A 23,268-nucleotide genomic window follows, 5' to 3' on the forward strand; every position below is an offset into this window, starting at 1 on the left:
CTCCGGCATCCGTCCGTTCTCACACCTCATCTGTGGGATCTTGGTTGTGTTGTATTTGTGGATTTTTATGCACACATGAATAGAGCCAGTAGTTTAGTGTAATATTTTCTGGGTATGATGTGCTAAAGGTAAAAGATGATATGATTGATGACCAGAGCTAAAACATATGTACAAAATAGTGGATTTTCTAGTAATGACTGATGTGTTGATGGTGTGATGTGTGTCTGTGAAGTACACACACACACACACACACACACACACACACACACACACACACACACACACACACACACACACACACACACACACGCGCGCACAGCTGGGAGATCACAAAGTACATCCTGTAACTTTGGCTTGAAGATACGTCCTTTTATAAAATGATATGTGGTGTTCTCAAAACATAATAATGTAAACTTAAAGCAGTACAGCTTTGAAAATATACTAGAACCATAGCAATACATAATGGTATAATATGCATGAAATCTATCACAAAATGATAAGGGTAAGATGTGGAGCAAAGAGTCTGGGCATGTTCTCAGTAATATGTGACCTAATAATAACCTAATTTCCTCTGTAAAGTGAGATCTAGGGGTGAAATATGATAATCTGACCAATAGATTCAGAAAAGTATATTGGTGTCAAATATGACCAACTCTCGCAGCATAAAAGACGAAGCACAGCTCGGTATGTTTAGTTTTTCTTGTGGTGTTAATCACTGCTAAGAACTACTCCTGGATTTCTGTTGACAATAAATCCTGCTGCCTCTGAATGCTGATTTCTCTTGGAGTCTTTTTTTTTTTTTGGAAGATCTTTAACATTTGAACACAGTCAAGTCTGAGACTCTGACCCCAGATTTTGTGACTTGGATTATAATTTATTAGTAGCTGTATTAATTAAAACATAAAAGAAGACTTAAATTGTTCAGATTATGATAAAATTAGTCATTTTGTTCCAAAGATGAGCTTCATTTTTATAATCACTCTAAAATATTGTTATGGTGATTTCATTGTGCTAAACAACTTAATCGCAAAGATGTGGGGACAGGATGGCATCGCTGGATGTTGTATGTGAATGTGGTGGATATGACTCATTGCGTTCACAAATTTTCAAACCCTAATCAAAGAAGTTTAAAGGTCAAAGTTATGAGAAGTAGCTCTGCAGAGATTTTATAGGGGCCATATCATGCAAAACACAGTTATTTCCATTTCTCCAGCGTATCTAGACCTCTAAAAAATGTGACAAAGGACCAGCACCTTGTTTCTTTTCCGTCTCTGTGTATAAAAAAGTGTCTCAGAACAAGATATTGCTCATTCCAAGAATAATGCAGGGTCACCAGAAGCTCCACCAACAACGAATGCAAAATATCTTGCCGCAGAATTACATTTTTGAATCAAATGCTGTCACATCTGGAATGCATTACCAAATGAAATTAATATGTTTTTATCGGTGTTGTTGGTCCTCTTTGTCTACTTTTACTCAAAAGCCCAACCAGGGACAGGGAGTTGAAAATTAGCTTAATGCTATACACTCTATATGGCAGGCGTCAGATGTTTTCTATGTTAATTGCACGATCCCTATCAAATAAATAAACAACAAAATAAAACAAAGTACTTGTTTTATTTTGTGTTGAGGCAGTTCCTCCGAGCTCCAACTGCAGCTACACACTGTTGCATCCGGTATTAATACAACTGGGCCATATGATTTAGTCAAATTATCATGACTTCAGCTATAATTGTCGCAGTCCTTTGTGCAAACTGAGCTGTCATTTGACTCTGTGGTCTCGGCAGCTCGAGCTTATTTATAATCTGCTGAAATGCTACGACATATATGACGTACCTCCGTAAAGAAGATTGTGGGTCAGAGTGGACAGAAAAACACGCTTACTGCAAAATCTGATGGAATGCAATAGGACATCTAGGTATTTTTGGCTTTCTACATTTCATGTATTATGTGTAGGGGAAGTCTTTTTTTGGTGTACTATATAGTCTGGAGTTACAAATGTTGGAACACGCACTGACATTACAGCGTTCTTCCTGGTTGGTTTGTGGACAGCAGCAGCTCAACTGAATTTAAAGCGACAGACATAGAAACAGCATGTTTGGAACAAGGGTATTTTGTCATGTGAGACCTTTAAGATTTACTTGCATTTGGAATTCTAAAAAATGTCAAAATAATAGGTAAAAATAGGGATTTGCATGTTCCTTAACCAACGAGAACCCAGTGTAGCTGTATTCTCAGATCTCAGCACTGAATTGAAGCTACAGATGCTGTACAATCACTTGTACAACTGGCCTGCCTGACTACACACAGGGCCTGCAGCACGGTGCATACAGGATATTAAATACTAAACATAAAGGCAGACACCCCATTGTTTGGGCTAAGTTAACAATTTGCATTACATCTATAATCTGCAGTATTCATTTTGAAAACCCTCAAGGGCTTTCTCATTACACTTCACAGTGCAAAGCCTTCACGCTTATCACTGGAGCATGTAGGCTCAGCTGTATAATGTTAAATCCGAGACTAAAAAGTTGCAAATGTCAGCATGCTGCTTTTGGAAATTGATGAAGTGAAAAGAATGAAAGAACAAGCGAGCTCAGCAAGGTCATGACTTACTCCGCTGTAAGAGTTGATCACAACCAAAGTGCACATTAAAAGAGATTCATAAATTTGTATTATTCCTCTGAGTCGCTCCATCCGGCTGCTTCAGCGTCGCCAGAGATTAGCATACGATGAGTGAATTTAGGGGGAGCGTTGGTCCATGTGCAATCAGGCTAGAAGTTTTAAACCGCCTACTCAGAAAAAACAGAAAAGGCGCTGGTGAAATGTCAGTCTGCAACAGTCCTGTCGCCATAGTAACTGAAGACCCATACATACTCTTACACACACTGCCTCTTGAGTGCTGACCATTAGCACTAACAACCAAGCAATCACCACGGCTTGAGGTTTTAACACATTCCCCTCAGCCATATATTTCATCTAGGATGTGTACTTTCATCATATCATCTTCTTAAAGATGCCCTCTACTGCCTTTTCTTCTTCATGTTGATCGCTTTCTTCTTTTTTTTCTGCCCGTGCCTGTTCCTGACCTCTGCTTTTTTTCTTTTTTTTCCCCTCGCCATCATACCATATCTTTCCCTGCTGACCTTTGAGTGTTTGACCTGTTTCTGGTTCTCCAAGGTTTGATTATGCATGTCCACTTGTTGTGTCGACATGAACCGTAGGAGGCGCTTATGTATGCAGCAGTCAGAGATGCAACTGTGGAGCATAATAGTGCAAACATCGTGCATTTGATGCTTTATTGTCTCTTTGTGCAAGTTGCACTTAAAAACATAAATGGCATTTTCTAATGAAAGAAGCTAAATACCACACATTGTTTCTGCATGTCTGCTGCATGCCACACATTTGTGTCGGTCAGATAAGGCACATTCTAACATTAACATTGAAAAAACCCTTTCAGCTTCATGCATATATGCTTTTTTTTTTTTTTTTTAATTATAATTGCCTTCATAAAGGCAAGAAAATGAACACCCAATCAGGAGGGAGGATTTTTCAAGATGGTCTCTGCAACTGTGGCAAACACAAAAGCACATGTTCACGTGATTTACATACTGAATTATGTCATTTCTGCAGTAAAGCTTTAATATTTACACTAATGTTCTAAAATGATATTTTTTGAGGGGTTCAATCTGTGTAGGTGTAATGTACAAAACTCACCTCTGTGCCAGTGAAGTGCCATTTTCCTGAGGCCATCTTTTTCCCTCACCTTAACCAATTTGGTATTTTTGTGCCGCAGTTAGAGTACAGGCAAAAATAAGGTGTGCCACTGACATTCCTGCAGTGAAATACTGCAATTTTCATGTCAAAGATGGCTGCGTTATTTGCCTCCTGCCATACAAGGAGAGAGTCTACATCAGCTGCTCTGCATTTGGGTTCACAGAAATAATCCTTTTTCTCTTAAGAGACACACTAAAAGAGAATAAGACAGAGACAATATCCCAAAATCTCTGTTCAATCCCCAAAATAGCTGTTCATATTAGAGATGAGGAAGTAGAACTTTCTAAGAATGCAAAATATTTAAGTGACTCATGCAGCTGATGGTATTTTGTGCATGTTTTCGTGTATCCGACAGATGTAATTTTGCCAATTGCCACAGCTGTGCAGGAATTTCATCTGTGCCTGGAATATGTAGTAACCGCCGACTCTCCAGAGACTATTTTGAGTTGTGTAATTTTCTGTAAATGCCATGTTTGCTTGACAGACTCTGAATGTGCAAAAGCGTTGCACAGTGGGATCCATCCATCTCACACTGTATTTGCCTGTGAGTGGCACTGCTGTTCAACGTGATGCTTAAAACCAAGTCCTGCCTACGCTCCCGAAAGGCAGCGAGCATCGGCTTGAACAGAGGATAGTGGAGGGAGCAGAGGAAGAGGCTGAACAGATGGAGAAAAGGCAAAGAAACAGTGAGAGAGAGAGAGAGAGAGAGAGAGAGAGGCAGTGGAACACAAAAGCAGGAGAAAGATGACAGGTGAATGGCATGAGTGGCAGTGTTGTAATATAGAGGAGGATATAAAAAGATGAAGAAGAGCAGCAGAGCAGCACCGGTGCACGAAAAAGACAAGGAGTGAGCACACATGGGCAGTTTCCTTAAAATGTTGCCTGTATTTAGCCCCCATTCATGAAAAGCATACACTCCTAACTTTCTAGCTGAGTCTTGGTGCACAAACAAACAGAACTTCCAGTGAGGAGCTGCTGCGCTTTCTTTTAATGCTGAGTTTCTCTTCTGCTTTGTCACATGTGTGCATCAGCAGGGGGTTATGTAGTGGTGAGCGCTGCCGTAACCAGGTTAAGATGCTATAATATGACTCAACCTTCACTACACCACCTCTGGTTTCGCTACATTCACTGTGGCATCTGGCCAGGTACTGTCTGGTGCGTTTTAATGCATGCGTTTAGATAAAATATCAGATGAAATATCCATTATCCGGCATGAGGACGGTGTGATCAGGTTACGTGTCCTTGATTTAAAAGGAGCTCAGGACTCGATGTACAAAAGAAAGAAGAAGAAGAAAAAAAACAAGCCGCCTGCCTCTTTCATCCTTCACTTGTTGGCCAGCAGACATCGTTTTACCTTTTGAATTAACAAGAATGACTTTAAGAGAAAAGTCATTGCAAGATAACATGAAAAATCCTGTGTGGGCTGTTGAGGACATTCAAAAGAGAAAAAGGCTTTCGGCTGTTAAAATATAAAGTGGTGAAAATGAAGTGTCACAGGTTACTGGAACTTCAACTTGAAAGTGTAGTAATGGCCCGAAAAAATTTCTATATTTGCATAATAATACCCATGGTTTCCAGAAACAGACCTTGTACTGATAGATGTGGGTATGTGTTTTCTATTCACAGCAAACTTCTGTTTGACAGATTGACAACGTGTCACATCCCGGGGGTGAACGTGCATGAAAACCGTAAACAGCAGAGGATTTGAACGCACCATAAAAAATATGATACAAGAATATATAATTACAGGACTTTTCATATCATAGTTGACGTTTTTGCCATTTTCAGGCCTAAAATCAATATGGCCGCCTATAACCAAACACAAAAATTTTAATTGAAATTTTTTATGAAGATACTGTAGTAAACCTGTTGACACTTGACTCACACACTACTTTATATTAAAGGGCATTTGAAACATAGTTGACAGGTATCATAGTTGACATTTTTGCTGTTTTCAGGCCTAAAATCAACATGGCCGCCTTTAACCAAACACCACATGGCATTTTTAGAGAAAGATTCTTCCAAATATTATATATACAATTGAGTAAAATTGAAATTGAAAGTTATTTATAAAGATATTGTAGTAAACCTGTTGACATGCCATAAATCCACACTTGACTCACACACTATTTTATATTAAATAACTCAGAAAGCCTTGCAGTCTTCCAGTCTTTTCTTCAGGAGGAAATGACATCATGTAGAGCAGGTCATGTGATCTGGAATTAACACACTTCCTTGAGAGGTGTTTTTGTAATGGGGAACTTAGTTGAAAATGATTTCTCAGACACAGATACAATTTGTTATTTTCCATATAAAATTAGATATAGTGTCAAAAAAAGAAATATCTGTCATGATTATCTCAACTTGACAAAAAGAACATAACCAAAACAGTTTTTGATTAAATCTAACATCACCTGTGAGCTGTGAAGCGACTTCATTCAGAAAGTTGCTTCTCTGAGACACACAGATGCATTTTTGAGCCCAAACTAACCAAACTAATTGAAGGATACAATTCAATCTATCATGCTGTTGCTCGAGGGAAGTAAGGAAACGGCTAAAATTGGAATTCTAACTTTCAAGTGTCAAAGAGTAAATGTAATTTAATGATTTCTTATCTAATTAAGGAAGAAGGAAAGAAATTACGTTTATTTGAGGCCGTGTAGCCGGAGGGAAGGCTTGTATGTGTGCACCTTGTGGTGTATGTTCTTATTAACGATCACAGTTTTCAGCGTTTTGCGGTATTACCTATCACAGAGGCAGACTCGGTTACCTGTTACCTGCCTGGTGTCTTTGCAGGGCTAATATTTTTCACAGCAGGAGGTCCTAATGGAACCCTGAGTGTTAAAGCAAACTGTCCTTGCAATTTCTCTGACGCAGATTTGACTGATACCGAACGTACAAACCTGGAGTGAACCGGAGATACACAGCAGACAGCTTGATTGAATAGATTCATCTTATTTACTGAAGAGAATAAAATAGACACACGTATGCGCACAGGGGTTACGAACTAGCCAGGGTGAGCTTAGATTTGGTTTTATTTGTTATTCAATCATAAAGAGCAGTCAGAAGAGAGTAAATACTTCTTGACAAGCTGATATTGTGTCTTAAACGGCAGTTATTGTAGTTGCTGTCGAGTCGTAGCTCTGCTCTAGTCCGTATTTGTGAAGCTCTAAGTGCAAACGGTGACTACTGCTTTTGTTTTTAGAGTAAAGTTGCTTCAGTGAGTGTGTCTGAGTCTTGGACAGGCTTTTTAAAATCGACAGTGTTTGTACTAAAACAGATTTTTTTTTTAATCGTGGGCTTTTCACATTCAAATATTCGCTTTAACAGACTTGCATATTGATCAAAGGTGCACACAGTGTCTGAACTGCACTTCCAACTTTTACTTTTTTCACTTTTTTTGTGGTCAGAAACGACAGCTGCAGCATTTATAAAGCGCTTGATTTAACTCTGATTCATCATTATTCCTACTGAGATGAGAATATGAAGAATAGGAAGGAGAAAGCAGATACAAATGTAACCGCTGATGCCTGTTTTCAAGGTTTATTCTTCGGCTTTCTGCTTTGCTGTGAAGAAAGAAAAGTATTTTCTAATCTTTGAGCTTATTATATCGTGCTACGCTTTGAGGGAGATTGCAAGAACACCGTGCATGTCGATACCTTTATGAAAGTGAATTGTTGATGAGTCGCCCTCACGCACGAATCATGCATCAATCATCTTACGAGTGGCCCATGATAATGAGGATAGAGAAAAATAGAAATACATACTGGCATGCACAAATACATTTCTAACTATAATTCTCTTAATTGCAGCTGCTGTTTGATTATCTCTTGTATTTAACCACATCGGCTTTATCCAGAAGGAACGCTTTCAGGCTTGTGACTAAAAACTAAAGGGTCAGTATATTTTATATTTTAATTGCGGTCCTTTTTGTAACATAGTTTCACATTTTTGCCATTTTCAGGCCTAAAATCAACATGGCCGCCTATAACCAAACACCACATGGGACTACAGCTACATCAGTAAGGCCGTGGATGAGCAATAAGACACCCACCCAGCCTTTAAAACTCTGAACCTTTCTTTTCTAAGTCCATGCTTTTCAATGACAGGAGCTGATGCATTGCTGAATGAGTTTCAGGGCAAGCAACTGCTCTTCAATTCATCAACTGTGAAGTTCAAAGAAGTGTAATATCTCTGAGCCAACTTGAGCTCCTGCCGGTGCCAAGATTATAGGCTGTCATACCCAGACTAGTGGTATTATTTGCACAGCAGTGGGTAGGACATGGTATGGCAGAGGGGAGGAGCGGGAGGCCGACTGGCACAATGTGATGACATGCAATTATGTTAAAAAGATTCGAAATCGAAAGCTCATTTTCTTCACCGAACAATAAATGTCAGACTGACAAACAGATAAATGTCATCCTTTGAACAGTTTTTGTGCTTTTTAATAGAAAAATCTGCTCGGCTTAAAGTGGAAAAAGGAAGCTAATACTTTTAATGCTGTTCTTAGAAGAGCAGGGAAAGTTTGCCCGCTTCCACCTTGACACATACGCAGAATATCCTTTAACTTCACTTCTTTCACGCTGGCGTGACGACAGCCCTTACCAGAGCGACTCATAAAATCAGCCCTCTTAACATGATTTTCTCCCTGAGCTACAGCACTTGCATAGAATCACTAACAATCCATGTTCTGTTCCATTTCTGTAGGAACTGTAAGAGCTAACGGCTTCCTCCACGGTGAACACAGGTGACAGTTACAGTAAATCCTATATCGACTTCATGCTGAAGTACATCAATCATAAATGAGATTTGTAGCTAAGAGAGGAAGGTGGGAAAATTAAAGGCTTTGAACCGACTTGTGATCTACCAAAGAAAGCAATAATCTTAGAGTGTTATACATCATATCTAATATATTCACAAAATGTGTGAGTGAGTGCCTTGAAATGTGAAGTTTATAGTTTTCAGGATAGAAATATTGTAGCAGGGACACCATTTATCTTCCCTGCATGGATATTCTTTGTTACCTGAAGTGGCTGAATAAACCAAACCCAAAGTGGCATTTTGGAGAAATATTGCATGTGATGATTCTCTGTGTTCCTAGTATACAGTCATGGAAAAAAATTATTAGATCACTCTTGTTTTCTTCAATTTCTTGTTTATTTTAATGCCTGGTACAACTAAAAGTACGTTTGTTTGGACAAATATAATAACAACAAAAATGGCTCATAAGAGTTGATTTTTCAGAGCTGATATCTAGACATTTTCCATGGTTTTCTTGATAACTGAAATCACTTAAGGTCTCCATCAGTAGCTATGGCATTGTACTGCCAAAAACAGTTTTTAGGCATTCTAGGTTTTCTTTTGTCTGTTTTAGTCACATGATCCACACAGGAGTTAGTACTTGATTGCAAAACCATTGTTTTTGATCAATCAATCAAATTTATTTATAGAGCACTTTACAACAGCATCAAAGAGGACCAAAGTGCTTTCCATCACCATGATAAAACAAAACGATACAATTTGAGTACTATAAAACCATAAAAACCATAACGCAGCACAGATGAATCGGTAACATTGAAATAAGGCATTTTGCAATGACCTGAAAATAAAACAGCGCTAGGAGTCAAAGGCACATCTGACTTGAATAGCGACAGGTCGATGAGAACACGAAGTTCCGGTGGAAGTGTGTTCCAGAGTCTTGGAGCGGCATCAGCAAAAGAATGATTATCCCACTGCTTGTACCGAGACCTTTACACGTCCAGCACCATCAGAGTGGACGACTGGAGGACTCTGCTGGGACGGTGAATGGGTAAAAGCTCAGATTAATATGAAGGAGCAAGGCCATGAAGAGCTTTAAAAGCAAATGTAAAAGTTTTAAACTCAATGCGATGATGGATCGGGAGCCAATGGAGGGCGGAGAGGATGGACGTGATGTGACTGTATCTCGATGTGCGGGTTGGAAGACGGGCATTCTGAACCAGTTGTAGTCCTTGGAGTGATGACTGTGTGATACCAAGTTAAAGTGCATTACAGTAGTCGATGCGAGAACTAATAAAAGCGTGAATGGCCTTCTTCAGGTCATGTTGGGAAAGAAAGGGCTTGACTTTAAACCCTAACCTATACTGGCACACCAGATATTAAAATGAACAAGAAATTGAAAAAAAACAAGGGTGGTCTACTAATTTTTTCAATGACTGTGTGTATCTCTGTGGTATCATGACATTGCGATATCTTCATAAAAATGGACGAACTCCAGAGAGAAGCCTAAATGGATATTATCTAAAGACGTATGTGGTGGACAAGGAAGGGCAGACATGCTTCATTGCTTTCCTGCATGCACGACGCATTTAAAGTTATCGAAGCGCTTCTTACAGCAGCCTGCTATTCGAACTGGAAGAACAGCTAAGCAAGGTCATTCAGATGGATGAGAGACATTTAGCGAGCTGTATAATTAAATGAAGAGACCCTCAGGTCACCGTTAAGTTTTTTCAAACGTCCTCATGGTGCTATATTCATACTAGCCCACAGCCATTTTTATGATATATCATTCACGGAGGGACACTAATTACAGAAATGTTGCCCAGGCACTGCTAGGACAGATGGGATAGATGAAAACTGCTGCATTCATGGCTACCAGAGAAAACTGCTTCTTCTTTTTCCTTTTGTCTGCAACACCAAATTCCTCCTTTTGTGCCTTTTTGCGGCAGCCTTTGGGATTTCCCGCTACCTGTTTCAAGGTTAGGAATGAACTAAACTGGTTAGTGTCTTTGTGCAGAGGGTGAAGAACTTTACCTGAGGCGAGGTGTGTGTTGTCATTACTCTTAGAGGTGGGTGCAGAGACACAAAGAAAGACATTTTTGTGCACCAGGTGAAGTTTATGCTGGAACAGGGTGAGTTGGGAAGGGGCAAATCATTGCAGTCTGACAGGATAATGTAGAAAATGTAGGCTAATATCACAAGGATCAAGTAGGAAATCATGCACTTATCAAAAAATGTGTACTTCAGTCTAGCCATAAAGAAAAAGGGAAGTATTTTGCCAATGTTACTGTTTCCATTTAGGCCTGAGAGAGACTTTAACATAAATTAACTCTATTAATTTAATTATCATGTATTGCTTAACCCTCGTGTCGTCCTGCGGGTCAATTTACTTGTTTTAAAGTTTGAAAATGTGGAGAAAAAAAAAGTATTTTCACAGTGAAAACTTCCACATTTTTAACATTTTGGGAAAAATTTTGAACATTTTTGCTGGAAAAAATGAGATGTTGAAGAAAATATTTCTTTAAAGAAATTCAGGAAAAAAAATCAAGGAAACACAGGACTGGATTTTGTTTTTTTTTTCTGAATGTCCTTAAAGAAAATATTGTAAGTTTTACTGATATATATATATATATATATATATATATATATATATGTAATCACTTTAAATATTTGTAGGATTTTTAAAAAAGATTTTTACTCATTTTTTGAAAATATTTACAAGAATTTTCTTGTCAAATTTTGCCAAATAAAACTTTTAAGGGCATCTTTTATTGGAATTTTCTTCCTGAAGAGTTTGCAAATTTTCAGAAATTTGGGGAATTTTTTTGCTGAATTTTGGGATTGTTTTCAGACATAGGAACAATGTTTTTGCTGCCCGTAAACGAAGATAACTGGAAGTTAGGAGAGTCTTATTTTCCCTCTTGGGAAATATTCACTCATTTCATAGACCGTAGTTTTTTTTGGAATTCTAGCATTAACAACAATTTCTTTGATTTAGGACTTTTAAACTTTAAATTTATGTATTTCCAGTCAACACCTTCTCCCTATATCCACATGTAACCATCAATGTTGAGCAGCCGACTTTTAAACAGACTGTTATGTGTGGAACTGGTGGACATGACCTCGGGTTGATAACTTAGCATAAAGACCGGACACAAGGGGTAATAGTGAGCCTGGCGATGTCCAACATTCACCAGAAGGCCAGCACCTCTAAAGCGCACTAATTATTGCTTTCAGGCTCAGTTGTTTAATGCAGAAAAAAATGAAATGTAGAAACTATAGTTGGTTAAAGAGGGAGTTAAATACTGTAATTATTTCTCAACAAACAGCATATGAGTGCTGCTGTGATTTCCTGTAGTTTTGTCATCAGTGTGGTTGCCTGGCAACCAGTTCTGTGCGAAGGAAGCTAGACATGCTGAACTGCTTCGTCTTTATGCTAAGCTAAGCTAATCACCTCCTGACTGTAGTTACATCCTTTTAGTCAGTGATAGAAGAAGTTTTCAGATCCTTTACTGATGTAAAAGTACAAATACAGCATTGAAAAAATACTCCATTACAGGAAAAGTCCTGCATGAAAAATGATAGCTAAGTAAAAGTTACACCTATTAGCAGGAAAATGTAGCATTAAAGAAAAAGCACTGGATGGTCGCACTGACTTGATATGTTATTATGTTTGACATGATAAGGTTAATAGTACTGAAGCATTAGTAGTGTGTCAGCAGCATGGTACTGTTTGAATTCCTTTATATTCAGTTTTACATACAGGGACAGCAGAAGAGACAGCAAATATTTAATGGGAGAAAAATGAAGAAAAAAACATTAGAATACACCATTTTTTGGAGGGGGGGTGGGGGGCGGGGGTTGGACGTATATGGTAACTCCATTTATTGTAATCATTATTTGGTAAAACTGTTAACAACTCAGACACCTTTGACCCTGATGATGACACACAGCAGGTTGTAAGACATAAAAAGCAAAAAAAAAAAAAGGAATTCAATGGTTTAATTGCATTTTCAAAGCTTCTTATATTAACCACTGGGTACACAGAAGTTACTCAATGCTTTACAGGGTTGACAATCAAATACATTTCTATGAATTCTTGATGAAGCATTGGTCATTATGTCACTCTTTATATTCACAGATTGGAGCTTTGTTGTTTGTGAAATAAAATGAAGTTCCTGGCATAGAAACATGACGGATATCGGTCACTAAAAATAACATTTCTCAGGACTTTTGACATTTCAGTGAAGAGCCATACATGTGTGGCAGCATATGCAGTGTGTGTTTGTATATTCTGTGTGTGTGTGTGTGTGTGTGTGTGAAGTCTCTCTCTGACAGCGAGCATTGTAACGGAGCTCTCTCCATTGTTTTCGGGGCATGTTATTGTCTCTTGTGTACGACTCCACTTCACCACCTACTGTGTACTTCTCCCCCATTGAACTGAAAGCCTGTCAACAGCCATTATCCTGAGCAAGACCTCTGCTGTGATCCCTGCCATGTTTCATCGAAGCGTTGCAATTTATTCCAAAGCCCACTGTCTGGGCTTGTTAGCTATACTACTAAAATTATGGCGTGTGTGTGTGTGTGCGCTGCCTGCTGCTATTCTTCCTGAGCCCCGACTCTCGATGTTCCCGTGGACGAACACCAGCAAAAAGGAGCTGAGTGGACAAGTTTGCCTTTCTCCAGTACTATTTCGCAATGGAGCATGAATTGTTCATTTGCCTGTGTGTTTGTGTGTGTGGTTGAGTAATTAACACTGTTTGTCGCCTTGCTGCAACACATCTCTCACACACTGATCTGATTAATGAAGCCCCAGGAGATGCACATAGCCTGCACAATGACTAACACTGCATGTATGTATGTGTGTGCGCACAATAGTAATGACTAACCATGGAGGTATATCAGTGACAACAGTTTTGAGAGTGCTACTCAGTCTGCAAGTCATCCTTTGAGAGCGCACTGGCACACAGATTTGTAGGACCAGATTTAGATTTGGGCACGTGCTTCCCATAATGCATCATTTCTTAGTCTGCTCTCTCAGTTTGGTCCGGCTGTTTTGGCAACTTCTGAAGAAACGACAACACGAGTGGTCGAGTTGCAACGAGCCACTCTGTATGCAGAGGTCAGGCTAATTTCCTTCAAAATTCAGATTTTTGATATATTACTGTAAAGACAAATTGGTAACTTATCACTCCGGAGTTACGTGATGATCGGTTTGTCCGTCTGTTAGTCTGTCTGTTAGCAACATTACTAGAAAACGGAATAACGGATTTGGATGAATTTTTCGGGGAAGTTCAGAAATGACACAAGGACCAAGTGATTAGATTTTGGCAGTGATGTGGCTTATAGACTGGATCTACGGATTTGTTAAAGATTTCTGTATCATTGCGAGATGGCGTCACTGTAACTATGACAACAAGTGAATGCTACTTACAGATCACATGGTATCTACAAAGGCATGAAACATTTAGTCACAGGTATTTGGAACTGAACACAGCAACAACAAAAATGAGACCAAAAACAAACAAAATGAAACACAAAATGACAAAAAATAGACAGAAACGAGAAACAAATTGACAAAAACATGGGACAAACGACTAAAATCAGACAATAAAACAACAAAAAACTACAAAAACAAGACAAGATATTACAAAAATGAGACACAAAATGACAAAAGAACATTGAGCAATCTAGTATTTTACTTCACAATCAAAACAACTTGTCAAGGGCTGAAAGTGGCCCACAGGCCACATGTTTGACACCCCTGCTCCAGAATATGGCTAGCAACTAGTTTTAATTTTATTTTATTTGACCATCAGAATTGTTTTGCAAAAAGCTTAGTGAATAAATCATTTGCCAAGAAATTTAATGTGATTTTAATCATTTCATTCCGATGCTTTTTGATTTTTGACGTACGACACTGGATTATACTACTCTTTGGAAAAGAAAAATCAGATGTCCAAGCTTTTATTTTGAAAGTTTGAAGTTCACTCTTCTCTCAGTCTGAGTTTCTGCTTTAGAGATTCAATCATTCAGAGCCTGAGAATCTTTTCGAGCATCTTAAACGTGACTACACAGCTGCTCTCACACACTCGGATCATCTGTCATCCTCACGATTCTGTCCTCCCTCACGCTCAAATCTAATTCTGCATTTTCAAATCCTGTGCCTGTATGCTCTTAATGCTAAACCGCAGACTGAGTAATGCTGGTTAGTGCGCTCTGACAACAGGAAAGTTGGTATAAGATTTTGTGTAGCACACTTGCCTATCTCACAATTTCAACTTCAACCAGCAATAACTGATTTGTTTTTGGCCACTTGGGGCAACATTGATGCATCGTCACCTTTCAAGCTGATACAGCAGATTTACAGAGCAGCTGCCTGCTTACATGCCCAGCGTCGCAGAGCAACAGGAGCATTCATCTTGAGCTGTTCATCTGTCCACTTAATGCCTGTCCAATAATCACTCTCCATTTAGCTCTGTTTTGTTCTCCGCTAGCTCTGGAGGGAAATATCTCACTCATTCTGCTGCTTGGTGCAAGAAAACTAGACAGTTGGTCTTTAGAGGAACTGCCTGCAGCTTCTGCTCGACGTAGCTAAGTTAAAAGATTCTAAAAGGCCCTGTCAAGTAATTAAATTTTAAAATATAAACAATGACTAGTACAGCTTGAAGCTCATCGAACTTGAGCAACAGGTAAAGATTTAATTTAGGACCTGCAGTGCGATACATCAATAATGCTCAGCTTCAATGTCTCCTTTCCTGACACCTAAAATGTCCCCAAAGCACCACATTTCCCTCAATTCAGCCTGAGGCCTTTAAAGGCCAAACGCTCTGTTCCTGTTGTTCCTTCATATTGATTTGGTCGGTGGAGTGTGCGGCCTGCAGATTGGATTAGAGTCCAGCTGTACTGCAGCCTGAGAGAGCAGCGGCTGTGCTGTTTGTAGACAGAACCGAGAGACACTCTGATCCATTCTAACTTTATAGAGCGTCTCTGGAGAGACATACTGCTATGAAAAGTAATATGGTTTCGATAAGTTAGCCACTGAGGAATCCAGCACTGTTTAGAGTTTTGTTTTGTTTTTTTCAGGGTTAGAAGGTCACAGTTGTCAGGTGGTTTGCTGATTAGTAAATACTTAGACTGCACAGTGAAGTGAATGTGAGTAGGCTGAGAGATGCTGTTAATGCAGGTCGAAGAAACTGGAATAAAGTCACTGTAAGCTGTATATTGGGGAAATCCTCTAATATGACAGTTTTTAGAAATGCCATTTGTCAGAAGAGTCCATGTTTTGTGTCATAACTTTTTTTATTGTTTGTATTTTTTGGGCGTGCCCACGTCACAGTTGAGTTAGATCTTGACAACACAAACCCATACTGCAGTGTGCTGGCTGCTGATAATGGCTTGTACCATTGAGTCATAGCTTAGCAACAAGCCTGCTGGCCTATTTTTGGTTTCAGGCAATTATCCACAACGCAGTGTGTTGGTGTGGTCCTATGACACTTTGAGATTGTGGATGTAATGAAGGGAAAAAAGGTCTGCGCCCACATCTGTCAAAAGCCTGTCGGGTTTTCCCCAAATATACGGTATAACAATGTTTTCTACCATGGGAACTGAATGACAACTCCCTTATTTTCTATTTTCACACCACTATGTGGTGACAACAGTGCAAGAATATGATTTTCAGTTTTAAAATATAAGACACGTCAAGGAAACAGGGCAACAAGGCGCGACGGAGCAAACGATGCCGGGTTTTCCAATAAGAAGAGACACTTTTCCCACATTAAAATATAGTAAGAAACATGATTTTCTGTTTCATCTTTGGACATTCACCTTATACCATAGATTATTTGGCATCTTTTGAGCATGATTTGAAGATGCACAAGAACATTTTTCAAACTTTTGCATCACTATTGCAGAGTTCAAAATGAAAATGAGTGTAGATACTACAATGAAGATCTTTGTGAATTTGCGAGATTTTTCAATTTTATATAAAAAGGGCGATTTTATATTAATAAAAGGCAAATCTTGAGCTGAAAAGCACATTTTTTTTCATACAGACCATAATCACACAGCCGGGCTACCAGCTTACACGGGCATGTTACTCGATGATATATTCTGCTGTGCAATGCTACATCATAGATACGGTACAGAACCATTTATAACTGCAATGTACCGTGTGTGACACTGAAGTCAGCACAGCTACGTTTATCATCCACAGATTGGAGTTCCGCTTTAGTTGATGATTCTGTGTAGCAGATTGTAGAATAAGTGAGCAACCAAAAGTTTAATGTGAGTTCAGTGTCAGTTATGTAGCAGCTGTGGACACTTTTTTTGCTTTATACTGACAGGAAAGGCTGAAAAATAATACACTGTCATGTTTGATCATTTGAATTACATCACAATGTTTGGGATAAATGTGGAGTCATTTTAAAAACAACTGGAAATCCCTGAATTTTTCAGCATATTTGAACAAACAAACACTCAATCATCTTTGAAATGGTGCTGATACAGCTGGTACATTCCAAGAAATTCATATTAAATTGACATTTTACATTTGTTTTCTGAATTTAAATAGACAAATAAAAACAACCTTAGTCACTGAAAAAATAAGTACAAATCTACATTCATTGCACTTTCAAATCATCAAAATCAATGTTAAGAAGTGCTTGAAGATAATGTGAGGCCATCTGTCAAGAAAGGAGATGTTTCAATAGGATAATGATCATCAGTACACAAGCAAATTCTCTAAGGAGTGTCTTTAAAAGAAGAAAGGGAGTGTTATTGACTGGCGCACAGACCTAATTTGAATACGTTCAGGTCAGTTTGAAGTCAATCCTCTGCATACATGTCAACTTAAAATAGTCAAATCTCTCAGATTACGTAAATATCTAAAGCTACAGCTGCTGCCGTCACATGGGAACCAGACAGAAACATGACAGTAAATGCACATCTGCAGTTATTCAGCAGAGCTTGATGACTATGAAGCACAGGGTCAGCATTTGTCTTTTGTCGTGACCTCTGATCTAAGGTCAGAATTTCCAGGTCATCCACGACTGTCCACTTTTTTCCTGCTGATTGATGCATTAAAGGTCATGATGCTTTCCTCCGTCTACCTCACGTTATTCTGTTTCTGCACCGGTGTCTGTTTTCCTCTCTATTAGCCTGGGAACCAATCTGAGAGCTCATGTTTCATTTGCTCTGGCAGAATGCGTCTGGGGCCCCCTCCTGTTCAAACAGATTTCCACCCGGAGTCGACCGTGCCAGGCCAATCACAACCGCTTATCTAGCACGGGGAGGGTTTGATAGGAAGGACTGCCGTTGAGGCGCTTTCATATGCACGTTTTGTAGCTCTTTCAAGTCTGTCCAGAGGCATTCTGGTCTAATAAAACCTCCTGGAAATCAAAAGTGAGCTGAGCGGTTCCAGACTAATTTGCATGTGTGTGTTTGTCTGGTGATGCCAAGCTGCTTTTCTATCATGCCACTGTGGAATGACAGCAAAATGAAAAATATCTTGGTCACCTTGTCTGCAAATTGAACTTAGTGCATCATTTTTCTAACCGTTCTTGTTCTGTCCTTCATCTAATGTTTTAAATGCTCCCTGTTACGTAATGGGATGCATCCCTGAGAGGCAATTGTAGTCTGAAAATACTGTGTCATTATGACTTTGGAGACGCTTCTGGAGTCTTCAGTCAGCCAGTGACTTGATATACCAAGACAGTAACCATGTTATTATACTAACTGTACACTGGACATGTATTCTGCAGCTATTTCTTTTAATAGATATTGCATATTGTATTTATACCGAGACCACTTTTGCATGTCTTAAATGATTGCATTTGTCTTATTATTATCTAACATATAGATGGTTCAATATACAATTGAGGGACTTTTGAAGTCCATGGGCTATATCTTGCATATATTTTATTAAAAGTAAAAAAAAAAAAAACGGTTTTCCATGCTCATTATGATCATGTCCATACAAATTCTATAATTATTTATTATGGAAACAGTCACTTATTAATAAAAAAATGACTGGATTTCACTAAATTGTCAACTAAATAACCATATGAATTTAAGAATAACCACCTTCTAATTAACTAAACAACAATAAAATGAGCTTATTCAAAAATTGTTTTGATTGTGTTCTTTTTAAGTTGAGATAGTCATGACAGGTATTTCTTTTTTGCCAATATATCAAATTTTATATGGAAAACATCAAATTACTAGCCTAGCCGCGCTAGAGAACCCACGGCAACGAATTTAATTATCTGCCAGGGTGGGTCTAGTTACCCTCCATAAGGCTCGAGGCTGGATTCTCCTAAAACTGGCCGGACCAATCACCATGAAGTGTAGAGTCAGAAGGCAGGTGTAATTAAGTGACGACAGAGGCGCGACGATTCTGACAGAAACGACCGGCGCACAATAAACAGTAATCTTTCGACTCGGCTTTGGCCACAGCCCTTAAAGATTTGAAGCTAAAATTCAACTTGAAAGATAAACAAAGGACGGCACTGAAGTGTTTCATTGAGAAGAAAGACGTATTTGGACTTATGTCGACGGGATATGGCAAATCCTTAATATACCAGTTGGCTCCGCTGGTTGGGAAGCTAATGGGACTTAGCCACAATCCGCCGGCGCTCTAGGAACTACGTCAGCCTATTCGTTGCGCTGATTGGTTGTATATCTACCCAACTGCTGCAGAGTGATTTGAAAGACAGCCTTTTAGCCCGCCTCCCTCCCTGTCGAGCGGTCCTAGACCCTTGTGCCTTCAGAACATGGGTCTAGCGCGGCTAGGCTATCAAATTACATCTGTGTTCGAGAAATCACTTTCAACTAAGTTCCCCATTACAAAAACACCTCTCCAGGAAGTGTGTTAATTCCAGATCACATGACCTGCTCCACATGATGTCATTTCCTCCTGAAGAAAAGACTGTAAGACTCCAAGGCTTTCTGAGTTATTTAGTATAAAGTAGTGTGTGAGTCAAGTGTGGATTTATGGCATGTCAACAGGTTTACTACAATATCTTTATAAATAACTTTCAATTTCAATTTTACTCAATTGTATATATAATATTTGGAAGAATCTTTCTCTAAAAATGCCATGTGGTGTTTGGTTAAAGGCGGCCATGTTGATTTTAGGCCTGAAAACAGCAAAAATGTCAACTATGATACCTGTCAACTATGTTTCAAATGCCCTGCAATTATATATTGACCCAGGTTGCTGATTGTGACATATAGTACCTGATGTTTACTCTCAGGAGCAACTAATTATCAACTACAGGCATGTAAAAAATACACATTTTCACCATCTTTTTGTCAACCAATCGACCTGTTTTCCTTCATCATCATCCAGCCTCTATCCCCACATTCTCCCACCCCCTCTGTTCTTGTTTCATCTCCCATCTATCTCCATCCATCTCTCACATCTTTACATTTACATCTTTACTCTCCTTGTCATTTCTGCATCTCATCTTTATCGTCGTCCTGCGCTGAACACCGATTTCCTCCTCTCTCGCATGCTTCTTTTTCTCCATGAGTTCCAATCTGAGATCCCGTCCATATTATGAAGCAGCACTTGTAGGATGATTCTATTACATGTCTCCTAGCTGCTGGATAATTCAATAAGCACCACTGAGATGACACACAGTTATAATCTACTTAATGAAGCCACTGTACTGATGAATTGTGTGCCTTTTCCTCCTTCATTTCACCCACCCTCCTCTATGTCACTGCCTCCGTTCCTCTCCTCCTATCCTTGCCTCCCTCCTCCTTGCAGGGTGTTGATGGAGAGCCATTCGAATGACAGCCGGGACAGTGGTCATCACTGGTGGAATTCTAGCTACAGTTATATTACTCCTTATCATCGCAGTACTGTGCTACTGTAGGCTGCAGGTCAGTATTGCCTTTGAGTGTTAGACTACAATTGTATGGCTTACTTTTAATCTGTAAAACTGTGCTTATGACTCTTATTTGCAAAAGATGAGAAAGTCGTTCTTTCAAAAAGTAGAGCTGCATTCTTTGCCTGTACATTTGACAAGGCTGCACAATCTTCCACACAAAATGTTTCACAGTTTGCAGCTGTATTCAAAATGTGCATGATGCAGCCATGGCTAACTGGTGGACAGGACTGTTGGAGAATTCTTAAAGCATGACCCCATTATATTGGGGTTTTGCATAAGGGTGAAGACACTATCCTATCAAATTTTGATGGATTGCTCAGAATGTTGCAAAATAAAACTGTTTAAGTGTCACACTTAGATGCAGTCAGCTTATTTTGCAGTCTAAAATGGGGCAACAGTGAGTAAAAACACCCAGATATATTGAAGTTCAGATGGCTCCTCATTTGTGGTAAAATTTGAAAAAAATAGGAAAATAGGAGGGGAAAAACACTAAAATACTGTGGAAATAGTTCTTGGATTATAGCTTAAAACCACTTTGGTTGCTTTTCATATTTTTGGTGCGTTTGTTTTTATGTCTCTTTTTGATGAATTTTGGTCTCTTTTTGGGTTGTTTTGTGTCTCCTCTTGGTTGTTTTGGCATATTTTTGGGGTTGTTTTTGGTGACTCCTTTTGATGATTTTCCTCTTTTTGGTTGTTTTGGTGTCTCTATCTTGGTTTTTCGCATATTTTTGGGGTGGTTTTGTTTGTCTCTTTTTGATGATTTTGTCTCTTTTTGGTTGTTTTGTGTCTCTTCTTGGTTGTTTTGCATATTTTTGGGGTTGTTTTTGTGTCTTTTTTGATGATTTTGTCTCTTTTTGGTTGTTTTGTGTCTCTTTTGGTTGTTTTGCATATTTTGTGTTTTTGTCTCTTTTTGGTGATTTGTGTCTCTTTTTGGCAGTTTTGCATATTTTTGAGATTGTTTTGTGTCGCTTTTTTGTTATTTTGCAAATTTGTGTATTTTGTCTCTTTTTGGTTGTTTTGAATATTTTTGTGGTTATTTTGTGTCTGTACCACCACAACTACTTCAAGTATGATCACAAAACTCTACGCAGAGTACTAATACCACAGAAAAATGACCCTTATGAGAGTTTTATTTTTTTTCATATCACTGGATTGAAATTGCCCTAAAACCAAGTCGCTGCAGCTCAAACTGATCATTTAAACGAGATCTAACTAAAATTTGCAGCTTTAAATTTACTTGTTAATTGAATTTGGATAGATCTAACCTATAAATCATCTCAGTTTGTTTTCCTTCAGGATGTTTCTGAGTGTTTCAGTGAGAAATTCGAGCTCATGGCTGTCATCAACTCAGAGAAAGATCAGAACATTTGGTGAATGTATTGCAAGATAGCTACAGGACTATGAAGGAAGAAAAAATGCAAATACCTTTCATTTTACACCAGCAGACTAGAATGGACATACTTTAGCTCTACATACACTTCCTTCTCTACAAAGTCTTGAAGTTTAGCACATCACTCTTTAATCCTTATCCCACATTAGCTGTGTTGCACAGTTCAGCTCCACTTCCTTCTAAGAAAATCATGCTGAGGTAATACTTAAAAAGTCATCATGCTGTCCATCTTTCTATGCAGTTGTGCTCTGAAATTCATATCGGGGCTCTGTACTATGCAAGAAAAAAATGTAAATGGAATTGGATGAAATGAACTGCTTTGTATTTTCATGCTTGACAAACTCCACTTAGTTTGAAACATTGCTCTAATACCACCACCGGGGAGGATTACTGCAGTTTTACTATTACTGGGGTTATTTCTGTTTTACACATACTGTACAGCCAATGTTACACTAATGTAATCCCCTGAAATAATTCCACTGCCTGGCCTTGTAAAACAGCATTACAAATCATTTTGACATACAGAGTATGTAACAAATTGAGTGATAACTGAACCTACACCTCTCGTATTCGAGCCATTTTCTTAAAGGATTGCTTCAGTGTTTTGGGTTGCATGCTTGTTGACTTCCTGGCAGACAGTTAATGAGAAGAATAATGCCATTCTCATATATGTCTATTAAATATAAGGCTGCAGTTAACATGCTATTGCTTTTTTTCTATCAGTTACCAAAAAAAACAAGTAAAGACAATGGATTGCTTTCCTTCATTTTTCTGTGTTGGACCATTTCTTGACTGGAACCAGTAATTTCCTGTAGAGACAAAAATGGAGCAGGGAGTAATCTTACCATGCAAAATACACGTCTACACTGTGGCTTTGACACCTTGACAGTAAGAAAAGGGCATTGATACCACTTTCATAAAGCTTTTTTGTCTTCCTACGAGGCTAACCAGCTAATGACTAAAACTTTATTTTCAATTTGAAGACACAAGAGTGCTCTAAGAGAAGTCTTCTTTATCTCAGAAACTGACATATTTCTGAATATAATAAACCTTCATTTAAATTTATGCCACATAATTGCTTCATCTTGTGTGGCTGATGAACTATAAAAACAATAATAATCTATGTTATTGCCTTGAAATTGAACTTCAGAAATCACCCCTTTGAGCTAAGATCAGCTTGATGTTGTTTGACCCTGTTACAGACTTAAAACTTACAGGTATTTTTACATTAGCAATTGACAAAATGTAGACTGCAAAATGGAAACCACCCTTATCCTTGGTATCAATGCTCAGCAAAAGGCCAAAAATCCAGATATCAGGACATACTTCAGAATACTAGAGAAAGGAATCAGATCCCGTTACGTTTTGCCCACTAGTGTTTAAAACGAATAAACCTGCCATTTTTTTCCCATCAGTTTGCTCTGGTAACAGATTACATGCAGTCTT

At 38.7% G+C, this 23,268-nt stretch overlaps 1 protein-coding gene across 1 annotated transcript in view; it reads left to right on the plus strand.

Moving 5' to 3' along the window:
• The window catches only part of fam163ba (family with sequence similarity 163 member B, genome duplicate a), a 42,868-nt gene that overhangs the window by 14,083 nt on the left and 5,517 nt on the right, over positions 1 to 23,268 (plus strand). Inside the window, 1 exon segment of the mRNA XM_022198208.2 lies at positions 20,309 to 20,424. Within this exon segment, the coding sequence (XP_022053900.2) occupies positions 20,332 to 20,424 (93 nt within the window). The 5' untranslated portion in view covers positions 20,309 to 20,331.

This window comes from Acanthochromis polyacanthus, chromosome 18 (assembly GCF_021347895.1).
Source record: "Acanthochromis polyacanthus isolate Apoly-LR-REF ecotype Palm Island chromosome 18, KAUST_Apoly_ChrSc, whole genome shotgun sequence".
NCBI lineage: Eukaryota > Metazoa > Chordata > Actinopteri > Pomacentridae > Acanthochromis > Acanthochromis polyacanthus.